Source organism: Electrona antarctica (genome assembly GCF_951216825.1).
Source record: "Electrona antarctica genome assembly, chromosome: 4".
Classification (NCBI taxonomy): Eukaryota; Metazoa; Chordata; class Actinopteri; order Myctophiformes; family Myctophidae; genus Electrona; species Electrona antarctica.
In genome coordinates, this window is record NC_136809.1 from 36045081 (window position 1) to 36071259 (window position 26179).

At 45.7% G+C, this 26179-nt stretch overlaps 1 protein-coding gene across 1 annotated transcript in view; it reads left to right on the forward strand.

The window, feature by feature from the left end:
* The window catches only part of cacna1ab (calcium channel, voltage-dependent, P/Q type, alpha 1A subunit, b), a gene marked incomplete at its 3' end in the record, with an annotated part of 234655 nt that overhangs the window by 168546 nt on the left and 39930 nt on the right, over window positions 1–26179 (forward strand). The window contains exons 25-35 of the mRNA XM_079498401.1: window positions 764–870; window positions 10755–10857; window positions 11616–11776; window positions 12624–12761; window positions 15629–15830; window positions 16122–16286; window positions 16913–17023; window positions 17706–17789; window positions 22686–22802; window positions 24061–24126; window positions 24348–24439. Of these exons, the coding sequence (XP_079354527.1) occupies window positions 764–870; window positions 10755–10857; window positions 11616–11776; window positions 12624–12761; window positions 15629–15830; window positions 16122–16286; window positions 16913–17023; window positions 17706–17789; window positions 22686–22802; window positions 24061–24126; window positions 24348–24439 (1346 nt within the window). The remainder of the gene's footprint in view (window positions 1–763; window positions 871–10754; window positions 10858–11615; window positions 11777–12623; window positions 12762–15628; window positions 15831–16121; window positions 16287–16912; window positions 17024–17705; window positions 17790–22685; window positions 22803–24060; window positions 24127–24347; window positions 24440–26179) is intronic.

Sequence of the window (26179 nt, forward strand, 5' to 3'; positions counted from 1 at the left end):
TGTGTGTGTGTGTGTGTGTGTGTGTGTGTGTGTGTGTGTGTGTGGGTGTTTGTCTGTGCGCGTGCGTGCGTGCGTGCGTGCGTGCGTGCGTGCGTGCGTGCGTGCGTGCGTGCGTGCGTGCGTGCGTGCGTGCGTGCGTGCGTGCGTGCGTGTTAGTGTTAGTGTTAGTGTTGCGCGGGCCGACCTTTATTTGCGAGAGCGATACTGGCGACCGGGGGGTTCTTCAAAGGTTAGTGAAAAACTAGGCAGTCAGATGGGGATCACGATTAATTAATCCCGCATTAATCAAACTGTTAATACATGCGGGACCCGCGGGTCATTTAAAACCCTGACCCGCGCAACACTTTTCTTGGTAAGACAGTAGATTTAGCAAGGCTAATCAGTGAAAAACAAAAGTGGGGGAAAAATGCATTTTCTGAAAACTTTGGAAGAGTTGGAATGGAACATCTGTAATTCTGCATGCGTGCGTTCATTTGTGCATTAATTCGTGTGTGTGTTCATTTGTGCGTTCATTTGTGCATTCATTCGTGCGTGTGTTCGTGCGTGTGTTCATTCGTGTGTGCGTGCGTGCGTGCGTGCGTGCGTGCGTGCGTGCGTGTGTGCGTGCGTGCGTGCGTGCGTGCGTGCGTGCGTGCGTGCGTGCGTGCGTGCGTGCGTGCGTGCGTACGTGCGTACGTGCGTGCGTGCGTGCGTACGTGCGTACGTGCGTGCGTGCGTGCGTACGTGCGTGCGTGTGCGTTGACCGTGTCCTCTGCCTCTGCAGATGGTGGTGCTGGGGCTCTTTCTGCACCAGGGCGCCTACTTCCGTGACCTGTGGAACATCCTGGACTTTATAGTGGTTAGCGGTGCTCTGGTGGCCTTCGCCTTCACGTAAGTCCCCCTCCCCCACCACCACCTCCATGCTCCTCTGCACCACCACCTCCACCCACCACCCCGTCACAGACCATCCCATGTACATCTCACATGCAGAAAGACCTTCTACCCACCTATACTATACTGTACATCTACTTCTTGTTCTTCTCCTTCTGAACTTTTCTTCTCCTACATGTCTCCTATACGTCTTCTACAGCATGATTTTCATGTCAAGTAGCCCCCCAAATTAGTATTGATATAGTGTCATGTTTTCTTCCAAAAAATAAAATAAGCTTAAGGAATAATTACTGCTCCACAATTACTGCCATGCTGCCGGTAGGGTTGTCCCGATCCGTAAATCGGGGCCGATCACGTCATTTCCAAATGATCGGAATTGGATCAGGAGCAAAAAATAAAAATAAATAAACGTGATCGGGACATCAGTCGTATCAATATTATATCCACATCATGACATTAGATTGGATATTGTCTGTGATTTTAGATATTGTACTATTGTGATATGGCAATATTTCTACAGTTCTCTCGGTAGTGGCACACGGTGTGTCCTCCGTGTCAATTAGGACCTTTCTCTCCGTCTCCCTGCCTCCCTCTGTCCTCCCCCGTCTCCCTGCCTCCCTCTGTCCTCCCCCGTCTCACTGCCTCCCTCTGTCCTCCCCCGTCTCCCTGCCTCCCTCTGTCCTCCCCCGTCTCCCTGCCTCCCTCTGTCCTCCCCGTCTCCCTGCCTCCCTCTGTCCTCCCCCGTCTCCCCCTGCCTCCCTCTGTCCTCCCCCGTCTCCCTGCCTCCCTCTGTCCTCCCCCGTCTCCCTGCCTCCCTCTGTCCTCCCCCGTCTCCCCCTGCCTCCCTCTGTCCTCCCCCGTCTCCCTGCCTCCCTCTGTCCTCCCCCGTCTCCCTGCCTCCCTCTGTCCTCCCCGTCTCCCTGCCTCCCTCTGTCCTCCCCCGTCTCCCCCTGCCTCCCTCTGTCCTCCCCCGTCTCCCTGCCTCCCTCTGTCCTCCCCCGTCTCCCTGCCTCCCTCTGTCCTCCCCCGTCTCCCTGCCTCCCTCTGTCCTCCCCGTCTCCCCCTGCCTCCCTCTGTCCTCCCCCGTCTCCCTGCCTCCCTCTGTCCTCCCCCGTCTCCCTGCCTCCCTCTGTCCTCCCCCGTCTCCCTGCCTCCCTCTGTCCTCCCCCGTCTCCCTGCCTCCCTCTGTCCTCCCCCGTCTCCCTGCCTCCCTCTGTCCTCACCCGTCTCCCTGCCTCCCTCTGTCCTCCCCCGTCTCCCCCTGCCTCCCTCTGTCCTCACCCGTCTCCCTGCCTCCCTCTGTCCTCCCCCGTCTCCCTGCCTCCCTCTGTCCTCCCCCGTCTCCCCCTGCCTCCCTCTGTCCTCCCCCGTCTCCCTGCCTCCCTCTGTCCTCCCCGTCTCCCTGCCTCCCTCTGTCCTCCCCCGTCTCCCCCTGCCTCCCTCTGTCCTCCCCCGTCTCCCTGCCTCCCTCTGTCCTCCCCCGTCTCCCTGCCTCCCTCTGTCCTCCCCCGTCTCCCTGCCTCCCTCTGTCCTCACCCGTCTCCCTGCCTCCCTCTGTCCTCCCCCGTCTCCCCCTGCCTCCCTCTGTCCTCCCCCGTCTCCCTGCCTCCCTCTGTCCTCCCCCGTCTCCCTGCCTCCCTCTGTCCTCCCCCGTCTCCCCCTGCCTCCCTCTGTCCTCCCCCGTCTCCCTGCCTCCCTCTGTCCTCCCCCGTCTCCCTGCCTCCCTCTGTCCTCCCCGTCTCCCCGTCTCTAATGTTTCTCCTTCTGCCTCTCTGTCTGTCTTTCTGTCTTCTCCGCTGCTATGTTTTACAGTACGTCTCTCTCTCTCTCTCTCTCTCTCTCTCTCTTTCTCTATTCTGTCACCTTCATAGCGTTCTCATCTTCTCCTCTTCATTCCTCTCTCCTCTGACGTTTCCTACTCTTTTTTTCTCCCATTCCTTTCTCTCCTTGATCTGCCTTCTCCGTAATTTCGGTGAACATGTCACCCTCTCTCTCTCCCCAAACCGCTATACACAGCCGCCCCTCGGACATGGTTCCTGCCCTCCCATCCCCCTCCTTACCTTGCTCTCTCTTCCTCAGCTCTCCTGTACGGTTCCTCCTTACCTTGCTCTCTCTTCCTCAGCTCTCCTGTACGGTTCCTCCTTACCTTGCTCTCTCTTCCTCAGCTCTCCTGTACGGTTCCCTTGTACTTAAAGCCACCCACCTCCCCCAGTTCCCCCTCTTCCTCATCCATCCATCTTGCATAAGAGCCCCCCCCCCCCCCACCATCTTTTCTCCTCCTGGTCTCGCCCGCGGTCCGTCCGTGGGGGTGAGGGCGCCTGAGACACCTTTAACCCTTTAAGTGCCCAGGCCGTCTGCCCAGGCCGCCTGTCCGTCCGTCCGTCCATCTGTCCACCACGGGAGATCAGCGCTGGCCTGCCTCTTCCCTCACACCCCCTTCTCTCTCTCTCCGTCTCTCTGTATGTCTCTCTACCAGTTGCACACACACACACACACACACACACACACACACACACACACACACACACACACACACACACACACACACACACACATACATTAACCTTTTCTGGAGGCGCAGGTATTTAACTTTTACTCTTCCTCTGCACGGCCTTGTGGGACCGGGAGGATGAATGTTGGGGCACGGCGCTTAGCGTGGAGTGATTTCTTCTTCTTCTGAGGCGTGCGTGCGTGCGTGCGTGCGTGCGTGCGTGCGTGCGTGCGTGCGTGCGTGCGTGCGTGCGTCTACCTTCTATAGGCCTTTACTGGAAAAAATGCATCCGAGAGTGAATGAGAAAGGAAGAGAAGAGAGGGAGAGGTTGTCTGTATGCATCCTCCGCTGCAACAGGTGCATGTGCATGTGCACGTGTGTGTGTGTGTGTGTGTGTGTGTGTGTGTGTGTGTGTGTGTGTGTGTGTGTGTGTGTGTGTGTGTGTGTGTGTGTGTGTGTGTGTGTGTGTGTGTGTGTCAGGTGCATGAACACAGAACACGTATAGCGCTATAGACAGGTGGCTTCACTCAGAATAGCGTTGTTCTTAATTGCCTTAACCACATTAGTGAAATGGACTCGAGGGGTTCAAGTGGTTGAATGCATTGAGTCCGTGTTGATTGATGGAACACTGTTTATGTGACCGGCTGCTCTGCTATTTTCAGTCAGATATTTGCCAAAATCAGACAAAAGAGAGCACACTAAGCGTGATATATATATCATATATATATATATATATATATATATATATATATACACACGGTATGTAATCTCTTAATGGCCATCCCCAAACTCTGCTAATGGAAAGTAGAAATGTGCACGGGTCGGTCTCCCATTGATGTATGACGTACAAGTGTATTTCTCCTTCACGGAACAGAATAGTTTTTATAAGCAGCCCACCACCAGGGGCAGCAGAGACTGAAGCAGCCCACCAGGGGCAGCAGAGACTGAAGCAGCCCACCAGGGGCAGCAGAGACTGAAGCAGCCCACCAGGGGCAGCAGAGACTGAAGGGAATACAATCAGCAGCCCACCACCAGGGGCAGCAGAGACTGAAGGGAATACAATCAGCTGCCCACCAGGGGCAGCAGAGACTGAAGGGAATACAATCAGCAGCCCACCACCAGGGGCAGCAGAGACTGAAGGGAATACAATCATCCACCAAAGTATCAAGTGAATGAAAAACTGCTGATGGCAAAACTCGTTACCTCATTGTTACTTTCTAAACTATTAGCCTCTCATGTTGCATGTACATTGTACATGTACATTGTACATGTACATTGTACATGCTCCAAAGCAATGTTTGTCTTTTGAATTGGACAATATTTACAGCTCAGACACAGACAATTCCACCACTTGTTAAAGTCATACCGTGTAGCGTTGATTTTAGTCGTTTTTTGTCGTCACGTCAAGGATATTTTAGTTGTCAGACAAAAATGTAAAAAGAACCACCGCTCATCTGCTGAAAAAACTTAAGTGAGGGGATGGAGTCACAAAGGGATAATGAAAAATATAAAGTGAAGCTCTGCACGGTCAGATCTGTGCACAATCAAAGTATTTATTTTGCAAGCTTTCAGTCTACTCACCTTCTTCAGGCAGAACAAGTTGTCAGAAACTGTATTTATGACTGTAAAATACATAAATCGTAGGCTACATTGTCTGGTAGTACATTTCCACTGCCTACTGTACGTCATGGGTGGCAGGGGCAGACACTCACGGATAGAATGTGTGTTCAATACATTTGAGTGGAATGGTTATTGTGGAAAATATACCAGTTTAATTGAAAATGTTACATAGAATGACTTTAATCAAATCAACACAAATTAACATCTTCCCAATCTCTCAATTCTTCAATGGATGGGTGCACCCAGTAAATGCATTATATAAAGCATTAGGCCATCTATTACTAGGTTTTTTACGAAAAGAGTTATCATCAAAAACAAATATTTAATAGTTCCCAGAGAAAACTGACAGTTCCCTGACAGCAATGGAATGTGAAATAGACAAAGATCTGAGGAAATTGTACATACAAGAGTATGAATGTGCACACAGCACACAGCCTAATGAGCCCAAAGTGACACTTATCTTTGGTAAAGCACATCTCCCTAGAATAGATGTTAAATAACAATCATTCTTCCTGACATATTGGCTTTTGGCTACCTTGAGCAAAACTCTCTCCACCGGGACCCAAGATTTTATCCCTGCCAAAGTGGCAAATTAGCTAATTTACTCCCTTAAAAATAATGAAAGGGTAAATTACATCATTCTACCAGTTTTTAATGGTTTTGGGATGGATGTGACAACATAGAGTTGCTGTGTACTTTTTGTTTAAAGCGAAATGTAACTTTGGTTGAATCTTGGGTTGTATAGGCATCCAAACGTCCAGAGGAAACTGTTGCGCCCTCCTTTGTCCTTTGTCCTTTGTCCCGGGTTGTCCCGGTGGGGTCAAAAACACAAAGGAAAACTGGCAGAAAAAGCCGTCAACAACAGGTTTTGTTGCCATCTGTCTGTATGTCATGATGACAGTTGGGTTGTAGTTGAATATTTCTGCTGTCGGGAAGAAACCACTTAACTCCACTTAATTTCAGGAAGTTAAAAATATGAATTTTTCAGGAAATGAAGAAAACTTATATTTTGAAAACAACTACTGCCTCAAGTTGGTGTTGTGACTTTATAATAATAAATATTATATTGTCAATTACTCCCATGAGAGGGGGGAGGTGGTGGAGTTAGCTGTTTTAGCAGACAGTTTGAGGGTCCAATGGAGTTAAGAGGTTTTGTTTTACTACTTTTCATTGGTTCAATATTTTCGAAACAACACACAGATGTAAAGGGTGTTCAATAGCACTGATTTATGCACAAAAAAAAGAAAAAAATCAAAAACCTAAAAAATAGGTAGTTATCTATCCAAGTAAAAAGAAAAAGACTATGTTCTTGTGAAGCACTTTAGTTGTTATTGGTAAGTATTTACAGCTGACCTAATGAAGCATAGAGCGTCACCAGCGTCACCACAGCCAGTCTGTAGTGCAGCTTATTATAGCTTCAACAAAACATGCACTTTTGGCACCCATTCATTCTGGACACGGAATGGTCACGGGTCACAGCCACTGAGAACAAGTGCATGCTCCGGTGATGCTGTATGTAGGCCAGCATTTTAGACGCCGTGTGTAATGTGTGTGCGTGAATCCACGCAAATCCGTGTTCACATGTTTTAGTTTTCAGCCTCTGCACGCCAATGGTTGAACTGTTTGTGAAGACGTGCCTCCCGGCCATGTGAAACAGCTCTGATAAAAATCCAGCTAAGATGATTGTAGATCTATAATGAGGGTGATGTTTGGTGTAGGAATTTGCCTAATTGATCATTATTGAGCGATAAGATAAGGATCGCTGTAAATGGATGCACCAATCGAGTCTTCTCTTCCAACCGTGAAGGTAGCGCTTCTTGGCAATGGAAGGAGACAGCTTATCTATCTCTGGGGGGGGAAGTGTGCAGCCAGGCTCCGAAAATTGACGAGAGAGAGAGAGAGAGAGAGAGAGAGAGAGAGAGAGAGAGAGAGAGAGAGAGAGAGTTTCTTAGCAGGTGCTCAATGCAAAAGGTGGAACAATGAAGTAGAATAGGAATACTCAGCACTGAGTGTGCTTCGGGAAGAGGAGAATTGCATCAGAGTGCAGTTAGTGATCTACTACCTGCCCGGTGACTAAGTGTGCTTGGCGGGACGTCAGCACAATCCAGTGCAGAGCACAGCTGACAGGAAAAAGTGGAAAAGGTACTCGTTTTTTTCCCCCCTTTTTTTAAATGTGTCAATACTGCATTCTAGAAACAGTCTGGTAATAAAAATTTACTTGAGTAAAAGTACAAAAGTATTGGCATCGAAGTACCAAAAGTAAGAGTAAAAGACTTAGCTGCGGAGGCTAATGCTTCATGTATACCCCGTTGTACGGCGGAGGTGTGCACGGCTCGGCCAGAATAACAGGTCTACGAGCTCAGGAGATCAGCTGTGCTCGGTGAGCGACACCGCCACGCCACAAAGTCATTCATAATGACTGACAGGATGTCAGCACATTATTATAGCAGGACACTGTTCATTCTGTGTGAATCAGTATGCAGCTTTTTTTGTAAGGTATGGAAATGTATGTACAGTATGAGTCTTGTATGTATTTCTATCAAAAACCCACTACTAGGTCCAAAATGTGGTTGGCTTTTTGCCAATGTAACATGTCAATAACAATATGCGATTTTCAATCTTTCCAAGAAACCGTCTTGAAAAGTACTAATCTACTAACCATTGGAAAGTCTTATTACACACACACACACACACACACACACACACACACACACACACACACACACACACACAAACGTGCACGCGCACACGCACACACACACCCACACACACACACAGAGGTTTACATTTCTCTTTCAGGCATATAGCTGGCTGACTCTGTAACAGAGTCGGGGGGAGGGTTGGAAATCACTGTTGTCCACTGGTCAAAATCACTGCTCATCTTGCTGCCCGATATCCCTCCTTTTCTCTGTCTGTCTCTCATATGGATGTTTTTTCCTCTTTCTACCAAACTCTTTCTGTCTTTCTCCCGCTCTCTTGTCCTGTCTCCTGTCTTTCTCTCTGTCTCCGCTCTCTATCAATGTGTCTGTCTGTCTGTCTGTCTGTCTGTCTGTCTGTCTGTCTGTCTGTCTGTCTGTCTGTCTGCCTGCCTGCCTGCCTGCCTGCCTGCCTGCCTGTCTGTCTGTCTGTCTGTCTGTCTGTCTGTCTGTCTGTCTGTCTGTCTGTCTGTCTGTCTGTCTGTCTGTCTGTCTGTCTGTCTGCCTGCCTGCCTGCCTGCCTGCCTGCCTGCCTGCCTGCCTGCCTGCCTGCCTGTCTGTCTGTCTGTCTGCCTGCCTGCCTGCCTGCCTGCCTGCCTGCCTGCCTGCCTGTCTGTCTGTCTGTCTGTCTGTCTGTCTGTCTGTCTGTCTGTCTGTCTGTCTCTTTCCTCTCTTCCTTCTCGTCTGCTGTCTGTGTTTCCTCTCTGTGTGTGTGTTGCTGTCACTGAACTCTCGCTGTATCCTCCTTCGGTGAAACCCCCAACAGGAGCACCACTAAGTAAGGTTGTGCCTCTCTCCTCATCCTGTGACGCCCCCCCGTCCCCCATCCATCCATCCATCCCTTCTGGCTACACCCGCCAGATCAGAATAGAATAGCTTCTCACTCTTTCTTTCTTTGTTCCTCTGCTCGTTCGCTCTCATGTCCTCGTCCTCGCTGCATTCTGCAGCCAGCGGTCCGACTTTGGGTCATCTTGTATGAAACTATTAGCCTTAGCCTTGGTCGCTTAATTAACGACATGCCCACCTGCCCCGCGCAGGGAACCGATTTCACCTCGGAAATAACACAAAAAAGATTCAGTATGACAAAATTAGCATGATCCCGCAAAGGTCTACACCTAACAGTCATGCTTGATCAAATGTACCCAATGTGCATTACTAGCATTTGTGCACAATATATTATGCATCTATTGTGGTACATTACAGTATGTGCGCACGTGCATGTGATGTGCATGTGTGCGTGTGAGAATCAAGACGGTGTTAATTCCTAACACCTATCGCCTTACCGGGCTTTACTTTAATACTCTCAAACTGCTCTAGATAGAGAAACCTCAGTCCACTCAGCATCTAAGGAGGAAGGTATATTGATTATCGATTGACACATAAACACGCACGCACATACACACACACACACACACACACACACACACACACACACACACACACACACACACACACACACACACACACACACACACACACACACACACACACACACACACACACAGAGACACACAACCACCCGAACCCTCCCTTCCTTCTGCAGATCACACACACACACGCACACACACACGCACACGCACACACACGGAGCTGCCAAGGCCCAAACAACTCAATCAATCTGCCATGAATTGAATTGTCTAGCGTCTTTGGCGACGGGAGCTGAGTTCATAGTTAAAGAACAGGTCTTGATGGACGAGCTGCGTGCTCTCGTCTAAAGGCTTGGCAGGCATCCAGGGCCGTGCGCGGCTGCTGCTGCTGCTGCCTTGTGTTTTAAAATGGCCCATCCACTTACATTAAAGATCAACATCCACCATTTACTACCGGTGGCACCCCGATTCTTCCTCCGTGATTTTTGCTTTATAGGCATACAAATCAAGGAGTGAACATGCCGTTATGGGCCTTGTATAGGGAGGAAGGCAGCGCATGTGGTACGTGCTCACTAGGGGCGGCGACGCGTTTGTCTTCAGGCCCCCAAAAATGGGTTCCCATGGTTTTGCGGCCGCTCGTCTCATGACCCGTTTCAGTTCTCTTGGTGCAACGTGTTTTGTGTACTTGTCGCGTGATGTCGCGTCCCGTGAGCGACATCACATTTCTCAAGAGTTTCTACATGGCTTTGATTCCTTAATTGTCCACCCCGTTCTCCTCCAAGTTAAAACCATGTTTAATCAATTCAAACTGGGAACGCATCTGTGTCATTTTTTAAATTTTGCGTTGGCTATATTTATATATATTTAAAATTGCAGATATACAAGCTCACATCGTGTCACTTCGTGCCACGTTGCGAGCTTGTACATCTGCTATTTTTGAACTTTTTTGAAAAATCTTGAACGTGTGAGAACTACTGATTTAGAAGGCATTTGTAGAATGGGCCTCATGGTCTTAATGAATAAAGACATCTCAAGTGGATTCAAAGGAATAGAAGCTATGTGAAACCTGCACAGTGTAGGACGCCGTCCATACTAGTGTTTCCATGTTGAGGATTATATCGCCATAATCCGAGCCATTTAACGCTTAAAAAAAGCCCTCGCCCCATCTATAAACGCCATCTGATGAACCCGAACAGCACTTCACTGAAAAAGAAAGAAAGAGGTTTGGCTGGGCATTCTGTTGGAGAGATGCCTGTCCATATGGAATGAGTTAACATCTCATGTATGATGATGATGATGATGATGATGATGATGATGATGATGATGATGATGATGATAAGGCTGCTTCCTGATGTCCATGAAACCAACCGATCAGGCAACTGGTCACCTCCTCGCACTGGTTTCATGTTTGACGCACACACTCTTGTTGCTCGTCGTCATTTTCTTCAAAGGAAGATGAGACTGAAAAGAGTTTTGAATGTTGCCATGTTGAGCAAGCACACTACATATAAGCACATGGTAACAGCGGTGAGGCAGTTTGCTTTAGTAGACCTTCCCGCCACAGCCCTCTTCCAAGATGCTGTTTCCAAAAGGCTGTGGTAAGAGCCTCTTTGAGACCCCCTCCCCCACCCCCCCCGAACCCCCCCCCCCCCCGATCACCTGCCTCACCTCTCCAACCCTCACACGTGTTGTTCTTTGATCAAACTCCAGGGCCACCAAAGGGGGCGGCAAAGAATTCAGCACAATCAAGTCATTGCGTGTGCTGAGGGTGCTACGACCTCTGAAGACCATCAAACGACTCCCCAAACTAAAGGTACCGTTGTGTGTGTTTGTGTGTCTGTGTGCATGTGTGCGTGTCTGTGTGCATGTGTGCGTGCGTGCGTGCGTGTGTGCGTGCGTGCGTGCGTGCGTGCGTGCGTGCGTGCGTGTGCGGCACATGATCAACTTCCTGCATGTCAGTTACATGTACATAATGTATGTAACTGACTATGTACGTTAAAACCGTAGAAATAAAAAATATTCCACAGACATTTACATTCGAATCAATGAGTTGATTCTGTGTCAAACACGTGAGAGGAAGCGAGTTGAGTGAGCAGAATACATTCAGGGGCCTCAGTAAGCACTGTGCCATGCTCCTCTCCCCATGCAGGCTGTGTTTGACTGTGTGGTCAACTCTCTATGCCATGCTCCTCTCCCCATGCAGGCTGTGTTTGACTGTGTGGTCAACTCTATGCCATGCTCCTCTCCCCATGCAGGCTGTGTTTGACTGTGTGGTCAACTCTATGCCATGCTCCTCTCCCCATGCAGGCTGTGTTTGACTGTGTGGTCAACTCTATGCCATGCTCCTCTCCCCATGCAGGCTGTGTTTGACTGTGTGGTCAACTCTATGCCATGCTCCTCTCCCCATGCGGGCTGTGTTTGACTGTGTGGTCAACTCTATGCCATGCTCCTCTCCCCCTGCGGGCTGTGTTTGACTGTGTGGTCAACTCTCTGTACCATGCTCCTCTCCCCATGCAGGCTGTGTTTGACTGTGTGGTCAACTCTCTGTACCATGCTCCTCTCCCCATGCAGGCTGTGTTTGACTGTGTGGTCAACTCTCTGAAGAACGTGCTGAACATTCTCATCGTCTACATGCTCTTCATGTTCATCTTCGCCGTGGTGGCCGTGCAGCTGTTCAAGGGCCGCTTCTTCTTCTGCACGGACGAATCCAAAGAGTTTGCACGTGATTGCAGGTTAGCTTAAACACACACACACACACACACACACACACACACACACACACACACACACACACACACACACACACACACACACACACACACACACACACACACACACAAATGCAACAAAAAACTATCCAAACTCTGGCTTTTGGGTTCACATATGCACACATGTTTTTGTTTGACCCTGGGCCTTAGTTCAGCTCAACATGTAGTCGCACTCACTGTAGGTTTACTCTCCCAGTAGTCCTACAGTCAATGTGTCCATCCTTGCCAAATTGTTCTTGAAGAAGCTACTGAATCTGCCCACTTCTGGCTAAGCCAGGACTCTTACCCCTCAGAGGAAAAACATATATGCCTTCACCTTGTACTGTATTGTATTATGTATGAAATGTCAAGACAGTTGTGAGGTTAACATTTTTAAGCTCTAGCTTTTAATGCTTATACAAATATATGCCCAACAAATGAATGCTCGCCAATTCATTTTCAAAGCATTCCATTCAATCAATTGCTAAATGATTTGCAAATGATATTTTACACACAACCTGCGCATCTCACCCGCGCTCGTTGTAGCCGGGTTCTATTGATTATGGCAGCATAATCCATACATAGCAGCATACTATTGAGGACTCCTGCAATTCAGAGGCAAATCACTTTGAGAACCACTGTCCTTGTTATTGTTTAAATCTGTGTGACCGCTTACGCTTATTTATCATTTTTGGTCGATAAAGTAAATCTGCCAAAGTGCTTTGCAGACTTTTGAAAATCGACCGACCACTTTGCCTATATATCACTGCTAAAAAAAAGAAGAAGTTTAGTTTGTTCCCTTGTTCACGGGTGTAATGTGTCTCTTCCTCAGGGGAGAGTACTTGGTGTACGAACGAGATGAGGTTAAGGCTCAGAAGCGGGAGTGGAAGAAGTACGATTTCCACTACGACAACGTGGCTTGGGCTCTGCTCACCCTCTTCACTGTCTCCACTGGAGAGGGGTGGCCGCAGTGAGTAGGACGCACGGACACAACACACACACACACACACACACACACACACACACACACACACACACACACACACACACACACACACACACACACACACACACACACACACACACACACACAGTTATGGAGGGGGTAACACACTAGTATGCAACATACAGTATGCCCCTCTCCCAGCTGTACTCGGGCCAGAAACCCTAGGAATCAATATTAATTAGGTGATAAATCGCCACTCGTTATCTATGCTTCCAGGCATTTTAATTGGCTGCACATTCTGTTGAACCAATTCAACCAATATATACTTTGTAGACCCAAGTCATGGGTCTATCGTTGACTTCCAAATCTCTTCGCAAAAATAACCAATGATCTGCTGACTATTTCCGTCAGATAACTCGCAAATAGATTAACAACATTGTATTGATAAAAATGTAAATACAAACGTGAATATCATATTTGATCTCGGCCTTCAGGCTCTGACTGCTTATTATTATCACAATCTCTTGTTAATGCAGTCCAGTCAGAACGGGAACCCCTTTTGGTGTTTTAAGCATTATGTTATACTTTAGCCGTTGAAAAACAGCAGATCTACAAGCTCATAGCGTGGCACTGAGTGCCGCGCTGCAAGCTTGTAGATCTGCTATTTTTTGAAAAATATATATTCATTCTGAGTGAATGTTTTTAACTCAAATCTTTGCTTCTGGGGGGTCCCTGGAACAACATATTTTCAGATGGGGGTCGGCGGCCAAATTCATATCATTTTTGGGGTCCTTGACATGAAAAACTTTGAGAACCACTGACATAGAAACATAGGTTTTTCAGAAAACTGTCAGGATTTAAAAGCCATTTGTAGAATCATCCTCAGGTCTAAATGGGTTCATTGGTTCCATATTTATAAAACCCACATTTTCAATCAAATATCAAAAAATAGTGAAACATGTAAATCTACAAGCTCACATTGCGGCACATTGTGAGCTTGTGGATAGGCTGTTTTCCCCTGGTACTTTCACACATATCTCTTGTACGTCGAAATAGGGCATTCATTTACGAAACAAACAAGTTGAAATACAGTATGGAGATACAAAGGTTTCTGCCCAACAGCGACGGTATTTAAATATGTATATTTAACAAACCCCACATGGGAAAACAAAGCCTTTAGGCATAGAGGGAAAGCAGAGCCAACTTGTGGTGTGGTGCTGGCGGGGGCAAAGCAGTGCATACAGTAGCAACCTCCAGTGACACTGACAGCGAGTGGTGTGGTGTGGTGCTGGCGGGGGCAAAGCAGTGCATACAGTAGCAACCTCCAGTGACACTGACAGCGAGTGGGAACAACAGTGAATGAGGTGAACTTAAATAGAGCACCAAATTGGTCAGCTGCTTGACACCTGGAGTGTTGCAGAGTGCAGACACATATCACATATATATACACATCGCCCCCACATGGTGCATAGGGAGTGTATAGACACATATCACATATATATACACATCACCCCCACATGGTGCATAGGGAGTGTTGCAGAGTGCAGACACATATCACATATATATACACATCGCCCCCACATGGTGCATAGGGAGTGTTGCAGAGTGCAGACACATATCACATATATATACACATCGCCCCCACATGGTGCATAGGGAGTGTTGCAGAGTGCAGACACATATCACATATATATACACATCGCCCCCACATGGTGCATAGGGAGTGTTGCAGAGTGCAGACACATATCACATATATATACACATCGCCCCCACATGGTGCATAGGGAGTGTTGCAGAGTGCAGACACATATCACATATATATACACATCGCCCCCACATGGTGCATAGGGAGTGTTGCAGAGTGCAGACACATATCACATATATATACACTTCGCCCCCACAAGGTGCATAGGGAGTGTTGCAGAGTGCAGACACATATCACATATATATACACTTCGCCCCCACATGGTGCATAGGGAGTGTTGCAGAGTGCAGACACATATCACATATATATACACATCGCCCCCACATGGTGCATAGGGAGTGTATATATGAGACACATATCACACATATATACACATCGCCCACATGGTGCATAGGGAGTGTATATAAGACACATATCACATCGCCCACATGGTGCATAGGGAGTGTACAGTTGGGTGCCACCGATATTGTCCCTTATTATTTGACCCATTTAGGCCTGACCTCAAAATTTAAAAAAATCCTTCTAAATCCTCCAGTTTTCTGAAATAAATATTTTCACGATTTTTCAAAAATAGCAGACCTACAAGCTCGTAGCGCGCCACTCGGTGGCGCGCTATGAGCTTGTAGATCTGATATTTTTCAATAGCTAAATTATAACAATGTTTAAAACACCAAAAGGGGTTCCCGCCCAAAATGGGTTAACTGTCCTTTTGCGCAGATCACGCAAACCTCAGCAAAAAGAAAAGGACAATATCGATGGCCTCCAACTGTATATATGCACGTAAGCCTCTCGAGTAGATTCGCCTGAACCATAGCTCGCAAGCTATGTATGCATCATTTCTGACAATCTTTGAGAAACATTTGGACAAATCTTTGCCTTTATAATGACTTGTATGCCCCCCAAAATATCGACACCAGGTTGAAAGTGGTTAATGTCCCAATACTGCGTTGCGTTTTTATTATTATTTAAAAACACATTTTAAAATAGTATAAATTGCCCATCTCCAAGCTCACAGATGCAACGTGCTGTGTTCGTGTATAGATACTGTAGTGGATAGGTCATTTTCACTACTTTAGTGTTGACACACATTATGATAAATAACAAAAGCATTAAAAAGTTTAAATATACTCCTACGCATATCATAGGGTGTTGAAGCACTCTGTGTCTGTTCCTCCCCATGTCATAGGGTGTTGAAGCACTCGGTGGACTCTACATATGAGAACCAGGGCCCGAGCCCGGGGTACCGGATGGAGATGTCCATCTTTTACGTGGTGTACTTCGTTGTCTTCCCCTTCTTCTTCGTCAACATCTTCGTGGCTCTCATCATCATAACCTTCCAGGAGCAGGGCGACAAGATGATGGAGGACTACAGCCTGGAGAAGAACGAGGTGAGAATGAATGAATGAATGAATGAATGAATGAATGAATGAATGAATGAATGATGATGAAAGATGATGAGATGAAGAATCTAGGAATCTAAGCTCTCCTCATATGTATTTACTCTCCCGCATTTTATTTGTTGTTTCTTTTGTATCAATGATTTTGAGTTGCTTTGGTCAGCTTTGGGCTGTTTTATACAAATGACATTTGATTTGGTGTGCGTTTACCTCATTGACAGTTTTTGTTCTCTCTCTCTCTCTCTCTCTCTCTCTCTCTCTCTATCTCTCTCTTCCCTGCAGAGAGCCTGTATAGACTTTGCCATCAACGCCCGGCCTCTGACGCGCCACATGCCCAAGAACAAGTTAGGTTTCCAGTATCGCATGTGGACGTTCGTCGTGTCTCCACCCTTTGAATACAGCATCATGGCTCTGATCGCCCTCAACACCGTTGTCCTTATGATGAAGGTACAAGTCCTGCTCTCTCTGTGGAAATATTACATTTCTTGCTCCAAAACTAGCATACCTATGTGTACTCTACTCCTTCACTGTTTTTATCCTGAAGTGTGTAGATTATTTAACAAAATATTTGTACCCAAACCAGACTAGAGAGTCTGGCAGTTGGTAAATCGAAAATCATAACTCTTAACAACGTATAAGACCTATTATATACTTTCAAAAAAGGCATCTGTCAGCATATAGACCTGCTATTAAAAAGTAAATAAATACATAAAATGTGTGAACATTTGTGAAAATTTGGGAAAATGTTTTTTTTCTGAAATGTTTGGAGAATACTTGAAAACTTTCGCCGATTGACATGACCAAAATAGGGATGGCCAGTTTGAAAGTGCTTATGAATAGTATAATTAGTATAATACCATAAGGCCTCCAGATGCCAGAAATCTTACAACAAGGTACATATTAACAGCTTACAGTATGATAAAAGTACAAGTCATCCGTGTCCCAAACAACCAAACATTACTGTTTCTTTTGCCCCTGTGTGTGTGTGTGTGTGTGTGTGTGTGTGTGTGTGTGTGTGTGTGTGTGTGTGTGTGTGTGTGTGTGTGTGTGTGTGTGTGTGTGTGTGTGCTTAGTTTGACGGTGCTTCAGAAACGTACGATGACGTCCTGAAGAACATAAACATTGTCTTCACCGCTTTCTTCTTCATTGAATCGATCCTCAAGCTTATTGCATGTGGCCCTCTGGTAAGACTCAGTGCACGGCTGCACGCACGCACGCACGCACGCACGCACGCACGCACGCACGCACGCACGCACGCACGCACGCACGCACGCACGCACGCACGCACGCACGCACGCACGCACGCACGCACGCACGCACGCACGCACGCACACACACACACACACACACACACACACACACACACACACACACACTACTCCATTGGAAGTCCTCTTATCTAGGTTGACCTAGTCCATGTTCCTTACTGTTGGGTCTTATTATTCATTTATAAGCAGGTTATTTCTGTAGACAGATCTAGAGCATGTTCCTCTCCTTGAAGCATCCAGAGCAGATCTCACAGCAGAGTCACGCTATTAGCTACCCCCCCCCCCCCCCCCCCCCCTCTCTGCTCCCAGCCTGTCTCCACGGTAACAACAACACCATTGGCCAGGACGCATTCTCTGCTCACACTGTGTGTGTGTGTGTGTGTGTGTGTGTGTGTGTGTGTGTGTGTGTGTGTGTGTGTGTGTGTGTGTGTGTGCTTGTGTGTGTGCTTGTGTGTGTGCTTGCGTGCGTGCGCATTCCTTAGTTTTGAGAAGGGTGTGATTGGTTACCTTTCTGTATCTGTGTACAGTATCTCACTGGGTTAACGGACATGTCTGTCTCTCTCTCTCTCTCTCTCTCTCTTTCTCTTTTCTCTGATAGAATTATTTCAAAGACGCTTGGAACATATTTGATTTTGTCTCCGTTCTCGGAGCCATCGTTGACATATTAGTGACAGAATTAGGGGTAAGTGCATTATTTGTTCATGAAACCAGTTTTGTGTTTGTGTACGTAGAGTAACTGAGGAATCAGCCCAAATAAAGTGAATACGGTATCAAAAGCACAGCTCTCACATTTAAAGTTGTAAATTTCCTTACTTACTTTTTTTTGTTTGTCTGTGTCACATCTTCTGGCACCATTAATTTACTCACAATTCACCTCGTCAGTATACTTTTTTGTGTTCACAGAAAGGTTGAACAACATAAAACTGTATAGGCTATACTTTGTTGACCAGTTAGGGGAGGGGTCCATTAGGGCTCCATACTAAGCCCCCTATACCTTTTCCCCTCTAAACCAAATGTCTCTGTCGAAAATAAGCATCACGTGACGTGTGGAATATACTTAATGTAAAAAATAGCTTATTCTAAAGATTAATTTGGGCTGATTCTTCCATTTTCAACGCATTCTCACTGCCAAGACGGCAAACGGGGGCCTCTTGGGAACGGGGGTACCCGCGACGGGACACGTTGACAAGCGGGGATAAAGGTCCTTGCAGACTGGAGGCGTTTTTCGGAAAACCGGCGGAAAAACGCTGCTAAAAATCCGAAAAACACAGCAATGTGCAAGGACCTTAAGAGTCATGATTCTGTCCCTATTGAGATATAACTCGAACGGTGACTTGCTCGGCGGTGCCTCTCGTGGCTCAAGTCCACTTTAGCCGGTGCGCCTCGGCTGTTTTAACTGGGTTTTTTAGCGGACCCTTTTACGTCTCGGGTTTCAGAACGGCACTTCCGCATTCCTGGAGTGTGGAAGTGCCCGGGACTGCGCCAGATGACTGGACGGGTGCCCCCCTTCCAGTACAACTTTTGAAGTTTGGTCACATGTTTTCCTTTGAGGCACTTTTGTTGTTCATATACAGTCTTTCCAGTGAAACCAGAAAACATCTTAGTTTATAGATACACATGGAGAAGCACAGTTAAATCCACAGTCGAACACATTCCTATTCCTCAAAAAACATATATCTCTAAGAATATATATTTTTGTCGGCTTGTCAAGTCATATATTTTTGTCGACATGTTTTTTATCTTAATGCCAATCTTAATTAATTATTAATGACTTAATGAAAAGGTACAAAGGTCACTCCGCTATATACTCTGCTATCTACGTACATGTTCCCCATGTGTATCTGTAAACTCATTGTTATTGTGTGATATATAGTCTGTGGAAAACTTAATTTCAAAATGTTACATATTCATATATAGTACCTTGAAATTCATTGATTTATATTTAGCAAATATGTGGTTCCATCCTCGTGTGTTTTATAATTATTTTCAAACCGGGTACGAGCAGTGGTCATCTGGCTTGTGGTGGACATTTTTGGACATTTTTGTTCAAATTTTATTTCTGCCATGGACATTATGAGTAGACAAACGCATAAAGAGCTGGCCCTAAATGACCATTGCATGTAAATCTATCCCAGATTTATGGGAGTCATTGAAAATAAAACGTTTAAAAACCAGTGTACCATATGCCATACAGACTCGAATGTGTCATAGTTCATCAGTGTCATACATATTCTGAAGAAAATTGGGTCAGTAATTGGGTCCTATGATCAAAATAAAAACATTATAATGGTGTGAAAAAACTAAATCTGAAATTTGCCACTGACGAGGCCAAGTCTGTCCATGGACACATTTGTCCGGTATACAGACACATTGATGACCCCTGCGCGTTATGAGACCTTTTAGAATGGCCTGTCTGTGTGTGTGACTGTCACCGTTTTAGAATGGCCTGTCTGTGTGTGTGACTGTCACCGTTTCTGTGTATCGTTGCTGTCGGCCAGAAACCTCATATTGATGTATTTTATTTGTAAATGAAAGACCTATATTTCATCGTATACAAATGTTTGTAAAGGGTCAAACCCTCAGTGTTAATCTAATCTATAAATTTACAACACTGAAGGTTTCTGATCTGTGTTGTTGTTATTCTTCTAACCACACAGCCATAATGACTCCGTCTTCTCCTTCTTCTATCTCTTCACATGCTTTCTTTAAACCTCTCTACTCTGTTGGTGCCCTCTACCTCCTCCCCCTCCTCTTCCTGTGATTAAAAAAAAAATCCATCCAATCAAAATGCACTATGAACTCCTCCATCTTGTTCTCCATCCATGATGTGTGGTGGTGCTGCTATGATGATGATGATGTGCGTTTCGTCCCCATTGCCCCCGCCCCGCCCCGCCCCGCCCCCCCCAACAACAACAACAAAACCACCCACCTGTCCCAAATGTCTTTCACTCACACTCTACTCTGCATCCCAAACAAATCAATTATAATAATAACAATTACGCCTTCCCCATTCATTCTTCTACATCTACGCATAATGTAGAATCTGGTTGGTTTGTAATTTATCTCTCGACGCTTTCTGCTGCATCCTCATTGGTCAATGCATTATCCCCTCCTCCTCCTCCTCCTCATCCCCTGTGGCCAATCGTGACCTTGGACACTCCCCTGACCTCTGACCTCTGTGCATGTGCTTCCAGTATGATGGACCACCGTAGCACAAAAGGGTTATATGTGGGTTGTACATAAATCAGTGTTAATTTTGAAAGCAAATTTCGATTTAGTCATAGTCATAGTCATAGTCATAGTCATAGTCACAGTATTTTATCTAGTATAAAATACTAGATAATAGTATAGTATCTAGTTTTAGTCGACTAAATATCACAAGATTTTTGTCGACTAAAAGTACAGTTGACACGAATGTCTTTTGGCGGTGCCTTGCCTTGATGGCGTCATCATAGCTTAGTTTTTATTTAGTTTTCATCAGTGAAAAAAGGTAGTTTACAAAATTAACACTGATACAGACCTTTGAGGTCGGTGCACTGCCCTACACTCAACAAGCAAATCAACACGTTCTCATGCAGACACGCAAAGACATACAGTACATACATTTGAAACAAATAAATCATAAATCAGTGTGAATGTTGAAGTCAGGGTTTTTTGTGCTAAACCAGTCCTGCCCCAACTGGTCTGCATGTAAGCCGTAAGTCTCCTTGAGAATTATGCTGCCATGCCATGCCATGCCATGCCATGACAAGCCATGCCAAGCCATGCCAACTGCCTGCACTGAGGCTGCTTGCTAGAGTACCCCCCTCTTTCCCGCATCACTCCCTCCTCCCCTCCTCTGCCTTGCCTGTCAACCCACCAGGGGAGTCTGGCCACTGGTTGTGGACACCGGCACTTTTTGATTTAAGTTTTGGTTCCATGTGTACACACTCTCTCTCTCTCTGAGTTATAGACCCATAAGGGTTCTAACTATTAAAGCCAATGGCATTTTTTAGCTGGTGGTGCCCCGGAACCCATGATGGGGTCCTTGGACTTGAAAACCAGTGTTTTAGATCATATGGACGCACTATTAAAATATAAACGTTCTGATAATGTTCCGCGCTAAAGCACAGCTTTAAACAGATCACATTCTATCTTTAGTCTGGATCCAGACATACAAGTCACTCATCTTTGAGTTCCTTGGTTATTCCTAAGAGGGACATTTTGCAGGCACCAAGCTCTCATAGCAATGTGCATGGCAGGGAGTGAGTGAAGTGGTGTCACTTGCCGAAAATAACTGAACTACGAGGTCACAACTCGCCATGATGTGACATGCTGTGAGCTTGTATAGGTTAATTTCAGGGAGCGACATCATATGACAAAGTTTAACGAACAATAACATCCGCTAGTTTTTTTGCACTGTGCGACACAGTCAGATGTCCGGTGCTAAGCTAACATCATATATTTTTATATCTAAGTCAAATTAAGCTCTAATCAAGCCCCAAATATCACATTTTAGGCAGAGATGCACATAAAGGCCGCGCGCGTGCGTGATCGACTGTGCACGCGAGGATTTCGGCCGGTTTTAGGTAGATTACATCGGCTGTTAGGCATTCTAGCCTAAAGTTGCTACATTATGCCACATTAAACCCCCGATTATAGGGAATAAAACAAACCCGTCAATTCCGTCAACGGAAGGTTTGGATTTATTGATTCAATCCGTCAATTCCGTCAATTGTAGTTCAAGAGTTAAGTGGAGACAGAAATTAGTGATTCTTGGGACTGTATCCGGGGCTATTAGGTGCCTCTCAGTATATTGTTTCTTTACATTTGCAATAGATACAGTATAGTATATTATATAGAGAGTCAATGTAAGACAGCGTGGGCTGTTACAGTGTTGCTTTTCAAATATGCCATGTGCCACATGACAACCCTAAGCCACTCCCTGGTGTGTGTGTGTGTGTGTGTGTGTGTGTGCGTGCGTGTGTGTGTGTGTGTGTGTGTGTGTGTGTGTGTGTGTGTGTGTGTGTGTGTGTGTGTGTGTGTGTGTGTGTGTGTGTGTGTGTGTGTGTGTGTGTGTGTGTGTGTGTGTGTGTGTGTGTGTGTGTGGTTGACATGCACAGTGCCCCCCCCCTCCATCCTATGTGGTCTGCTTGTCCCTCAATGATCAGTGCATTTGGTTCTCTTAAAAAAAAATCTGTTTTACCAGATTGGATGATGACAATTAGATTCAGTTATGATTTTACTTTTCGTTATTCTTTCGCTCTGACTCTCCTCTCTCTCTCTCTGTGCCTTTGCGTTTGTACTGTTTCTCAGACTTTTCCTCATTTCCTTTTGTGTGTGAGATAGTTTTGATATGATTTGTTGGGTCCGACTTGGCCCTAGCGGCCTCTCTCTTTCTCCTCCTGTCTTTTACTCTCTCTTTCCTCCTGCCGCTCTTTCTCTCTTCTTTCCCTCCCTCTTTCTCTCTCTCTCATGCTGTTGTGTTTGTTTGTTTTTTTGGTTTGTGTTTTGGTAAGAAGGGGGGTTATTTGGTGGGACCTCGAGCATGCATATGGTGAAACTGACTGAGTGTTCTTCTTCGCTGTGCACGGCGCAGAACAACTTCATCAACCTGAGTTTCCTGAGGCTGTTCCGAGCCGCTCGTCTCGTCAAGCTGCTGAGACAAGGCGAGACCATCCGCATCCTCCTCTGGACCTTCGTCCAGTCCTTCAAGGTATGGAAGATATTAACACTATGACTCCTGAACACGAGTTACGCGAGTTGATTGACTGTAGAACAGCTTCCCTACCGTTCGCGAGTTACACAAGTTATGTTTTCATTGTTTAATCCGTGTTTTTAAGTCATACGGCGATTCCACCGGACAGAGTGGGATAGGTGACGCGTTTTGATGACGTCATCGCAAAAACATCTGTCGCTTTGGCGTGCAAAGGTTTATGGTTTAATTGAGCCCCAATGCATTACAATGGCGGCGGCGGTGGTGCGGGGCGGGTGCGTCCTCCTCCGCTCTGTTGTTGTGATCGGCACTTTGGAATATTTTTTAACACTACGACAAGCAATTACACCGTTTTAAAGTGGATTTTCATGACGAGCAACTATCAAGTTGGCGCAGTGGCTCTTCAAAGGTTAGTGAAAACACGGCAGGGAGATCTTGGAACACGATTGTTTAATCACGGCATTAAAACTGTTAAAGCAAAAATGTAATAACCAAACAACAGTGAAGTGAAGAAGATTCTTTTGCACTAAAACAGCATAGCTAACATCACAGCCCTGGCATCCTGGCCAGGGCCCCAGCAGGGGGAACTCACCCAGAGCACCAAGCAATGGTCTTATTATAGTAGTGGTTCTCAAACTGTTATTTCATGAATTTGAATCCTGAAAAGTAACAGTTTAGTAACAGACATAATGAGGTTGCCACCCGACAGAGACGATATTCTTGGAACAACAAGGACATTTACATCCTGGGAGCGCGTTGGTGTTCTAGGAGGCCTACAGTATGAGGCACAAGGAGCTTTTTAAGATACACTGGCGCTATGGTGTCACAAATTATGACATCATCGTTAATCCAGTGTTTAATATAGACTGGTGAGAATGTACTAAATGACCTCTCTAGCCTGGTTTCATGTTCACTTACTCATAGAAAACACTCCCACACATTTCATGACATCAAATTGATGTATTTCAGGTTTTCTGACCTCAGTTATATACCCCCAAAAAACGGAACTTTGAACATTGAGTGGATTTTGGATGATTGACAGGCAAAATCCCTCAACAGAGACTCAGAACACAGAGAGAAAAAAAACACTGTGGCTCACTGGAGTGGATTTTTCAGTTAAACTTAAAATCTTTTAATACACGTTTGAAGGACCATAACAAAGACCTTTAATGTTTTGTAAACCAGCATGTCATAAAGCCTTTAAGTATAATACTGTTCACACACTAATATTATGTCTCTCTCCTGGCTTGTGCTATAGGCTCTCCCATATGTCTGTCTGCTCATTGCGATGCTGTTTTTCATCTACGCCATCATTGGCATGCAGGTGAGTGAGTAACTCTGAAAGTGTCAAAAATGCACTAGGTGTGTGTGTGGAAGTAGAACATGCACAGGCTCAAATTTGGAACGGTGCATGTCAAATGGGTGCTGAGGACGATGATGATGGGGTGTGTGTGTGTGTGTGTGTGTGTGTGTGTGTGTGTGTGTGTGTGTGTGTGTGTGTGTGTGTGTGTGTGTGTGTGTGCGTGTGCGTGTGTGTGTGTGTAGTTGTTTGGGAACCTGGCACTAGATGAGGGTACTGCCATCAATTCGCACAACAACTTCCGGACCTTCATCATGGCACTCATGCTGCTGTTCAGGTGGGTTCACACACACACACACACACACACACACACACACACACTAAGGCTGTCCCCAAACATTCAAGGTTCGAATGTTCGCTCGTTAGGGTTGGCACTCGAATCTTAATTAATGGGCTTGAACCATTCGTTTTATTTATTTTTTTTTTTTTATTAAATAAAAAATATTATTATTTTTTCCCTTTTTTTATTAACTCGAAAATATATCTCGGCGAGAATGCGATATGAGCATGTAAAAAAAAAAGTAAGTTTCTAGTGCATTCCTGTCAGAAGTTATGATTTTTTTAAAGAAATATCTCCTAGTTCTGCTGTCCCATCTCCCGTGCTTGTAATTTGGTGATTGGCCTGCAGCTGAGGTGAATTGAATGGAATGTCTGACGCGTCTCTCTCACACACACACACACACACACACACACCAGCATGATCGCTGACAGGGGCCATGATATATTAGCATATGCTCTCTAGCATCACATCACAAAAAGTAGGGAACTCTGATCATTGTTAAGTAAAACGGTCACGGAGGATCTGCTTTTGCCCTGTGCCCACTTCACTTCAATGCGCCTCCCAGAATACACAGGTGGAACAAATAACGAGCAATATACGCTGTTTTAGCTGCCTGCCAGCAAGCTCACGTGAGCTTGCAGATCAGCTGTTTTTGCGGAGCCACTTGACGGTGTTTGTGTGTGTGTGTGTGTGTGTGTGTGTGTGTGTGTGTGTTGGGAGAGACGAGAGAGATTGATAAAGAGCAGGGGAGACGCGCTGCGCTATGATCGAGACGGATATCTCAAAGGTTATTTTTTTAATTAATTGGAAACAAATGGTCCGGATGTTCGCTCGGAAATTCCTGCCGAAGTTCGAGTCCAAAAAAAAGGGCTAAGGTACAGCCTTAACAGACACACACACACACACACACAAACCAAGGAGTGCCTACTGGTATCTTGTCTATGTTTCTGTCTTTCAAGTTTCAAGTTCAAGTTTATTGGTCATTCAAAACACACCTTATACAATGTATTCAGGGTATTTTTTGTTGACCAAAAGGGAGTGTTTGGCAGAAGCCTCAGCTTATAATGCCAGCCCTTTTAATATTCAACATAGTTATAAAAGGATGAAAAATACAAACAAAAAAACAAAAACAAGACAAAAACAACACAAGCATAACAAAACAAAAACAAGACAAAACAAAAACAAAACATACAAACAAAAAACGAAAAAGGACAAAGAAAAAATAAATAATAATAATAGTAAAAAATAATGATAATAATAATAATAACTAGAAAAAGTGCCCTTCTGGGCACAGGTCTCCACCAGGAGGATAGGACTGTGTGTGATGTTTGGCAAAATGTTTAGGAGTAATATAAACATGTTTGCCTTTGATGGCAATTGGATGATTTGAGGCATTTTGTTCCAAAAATGTGATTTGCAAAAATCAACCTGTTGGTGGCGCTATAACAGGCCAATGTGAAAAGGGTGGGATATATTCCTCAGCCCAGTAAGAAAATGTGTGAAAGATTTCACGTAAATTGCATGCTGCGTTCATGATTTGAGGCTTTTGTTCAAAACGAGGCAATCTTACAAACTGTGAAAGCCAATTATAGCCAATTAGGATGGAATATGAAATATCGGACAGATCCGACTTGAGCACATGACCATAGAGATACTGTGTAACGATTTGTGAGATTTGTGGACAGAATCTGGAGGAGTAATATCCAAAAATGTGTTTTACAAAAGTCGGCCTCCTGG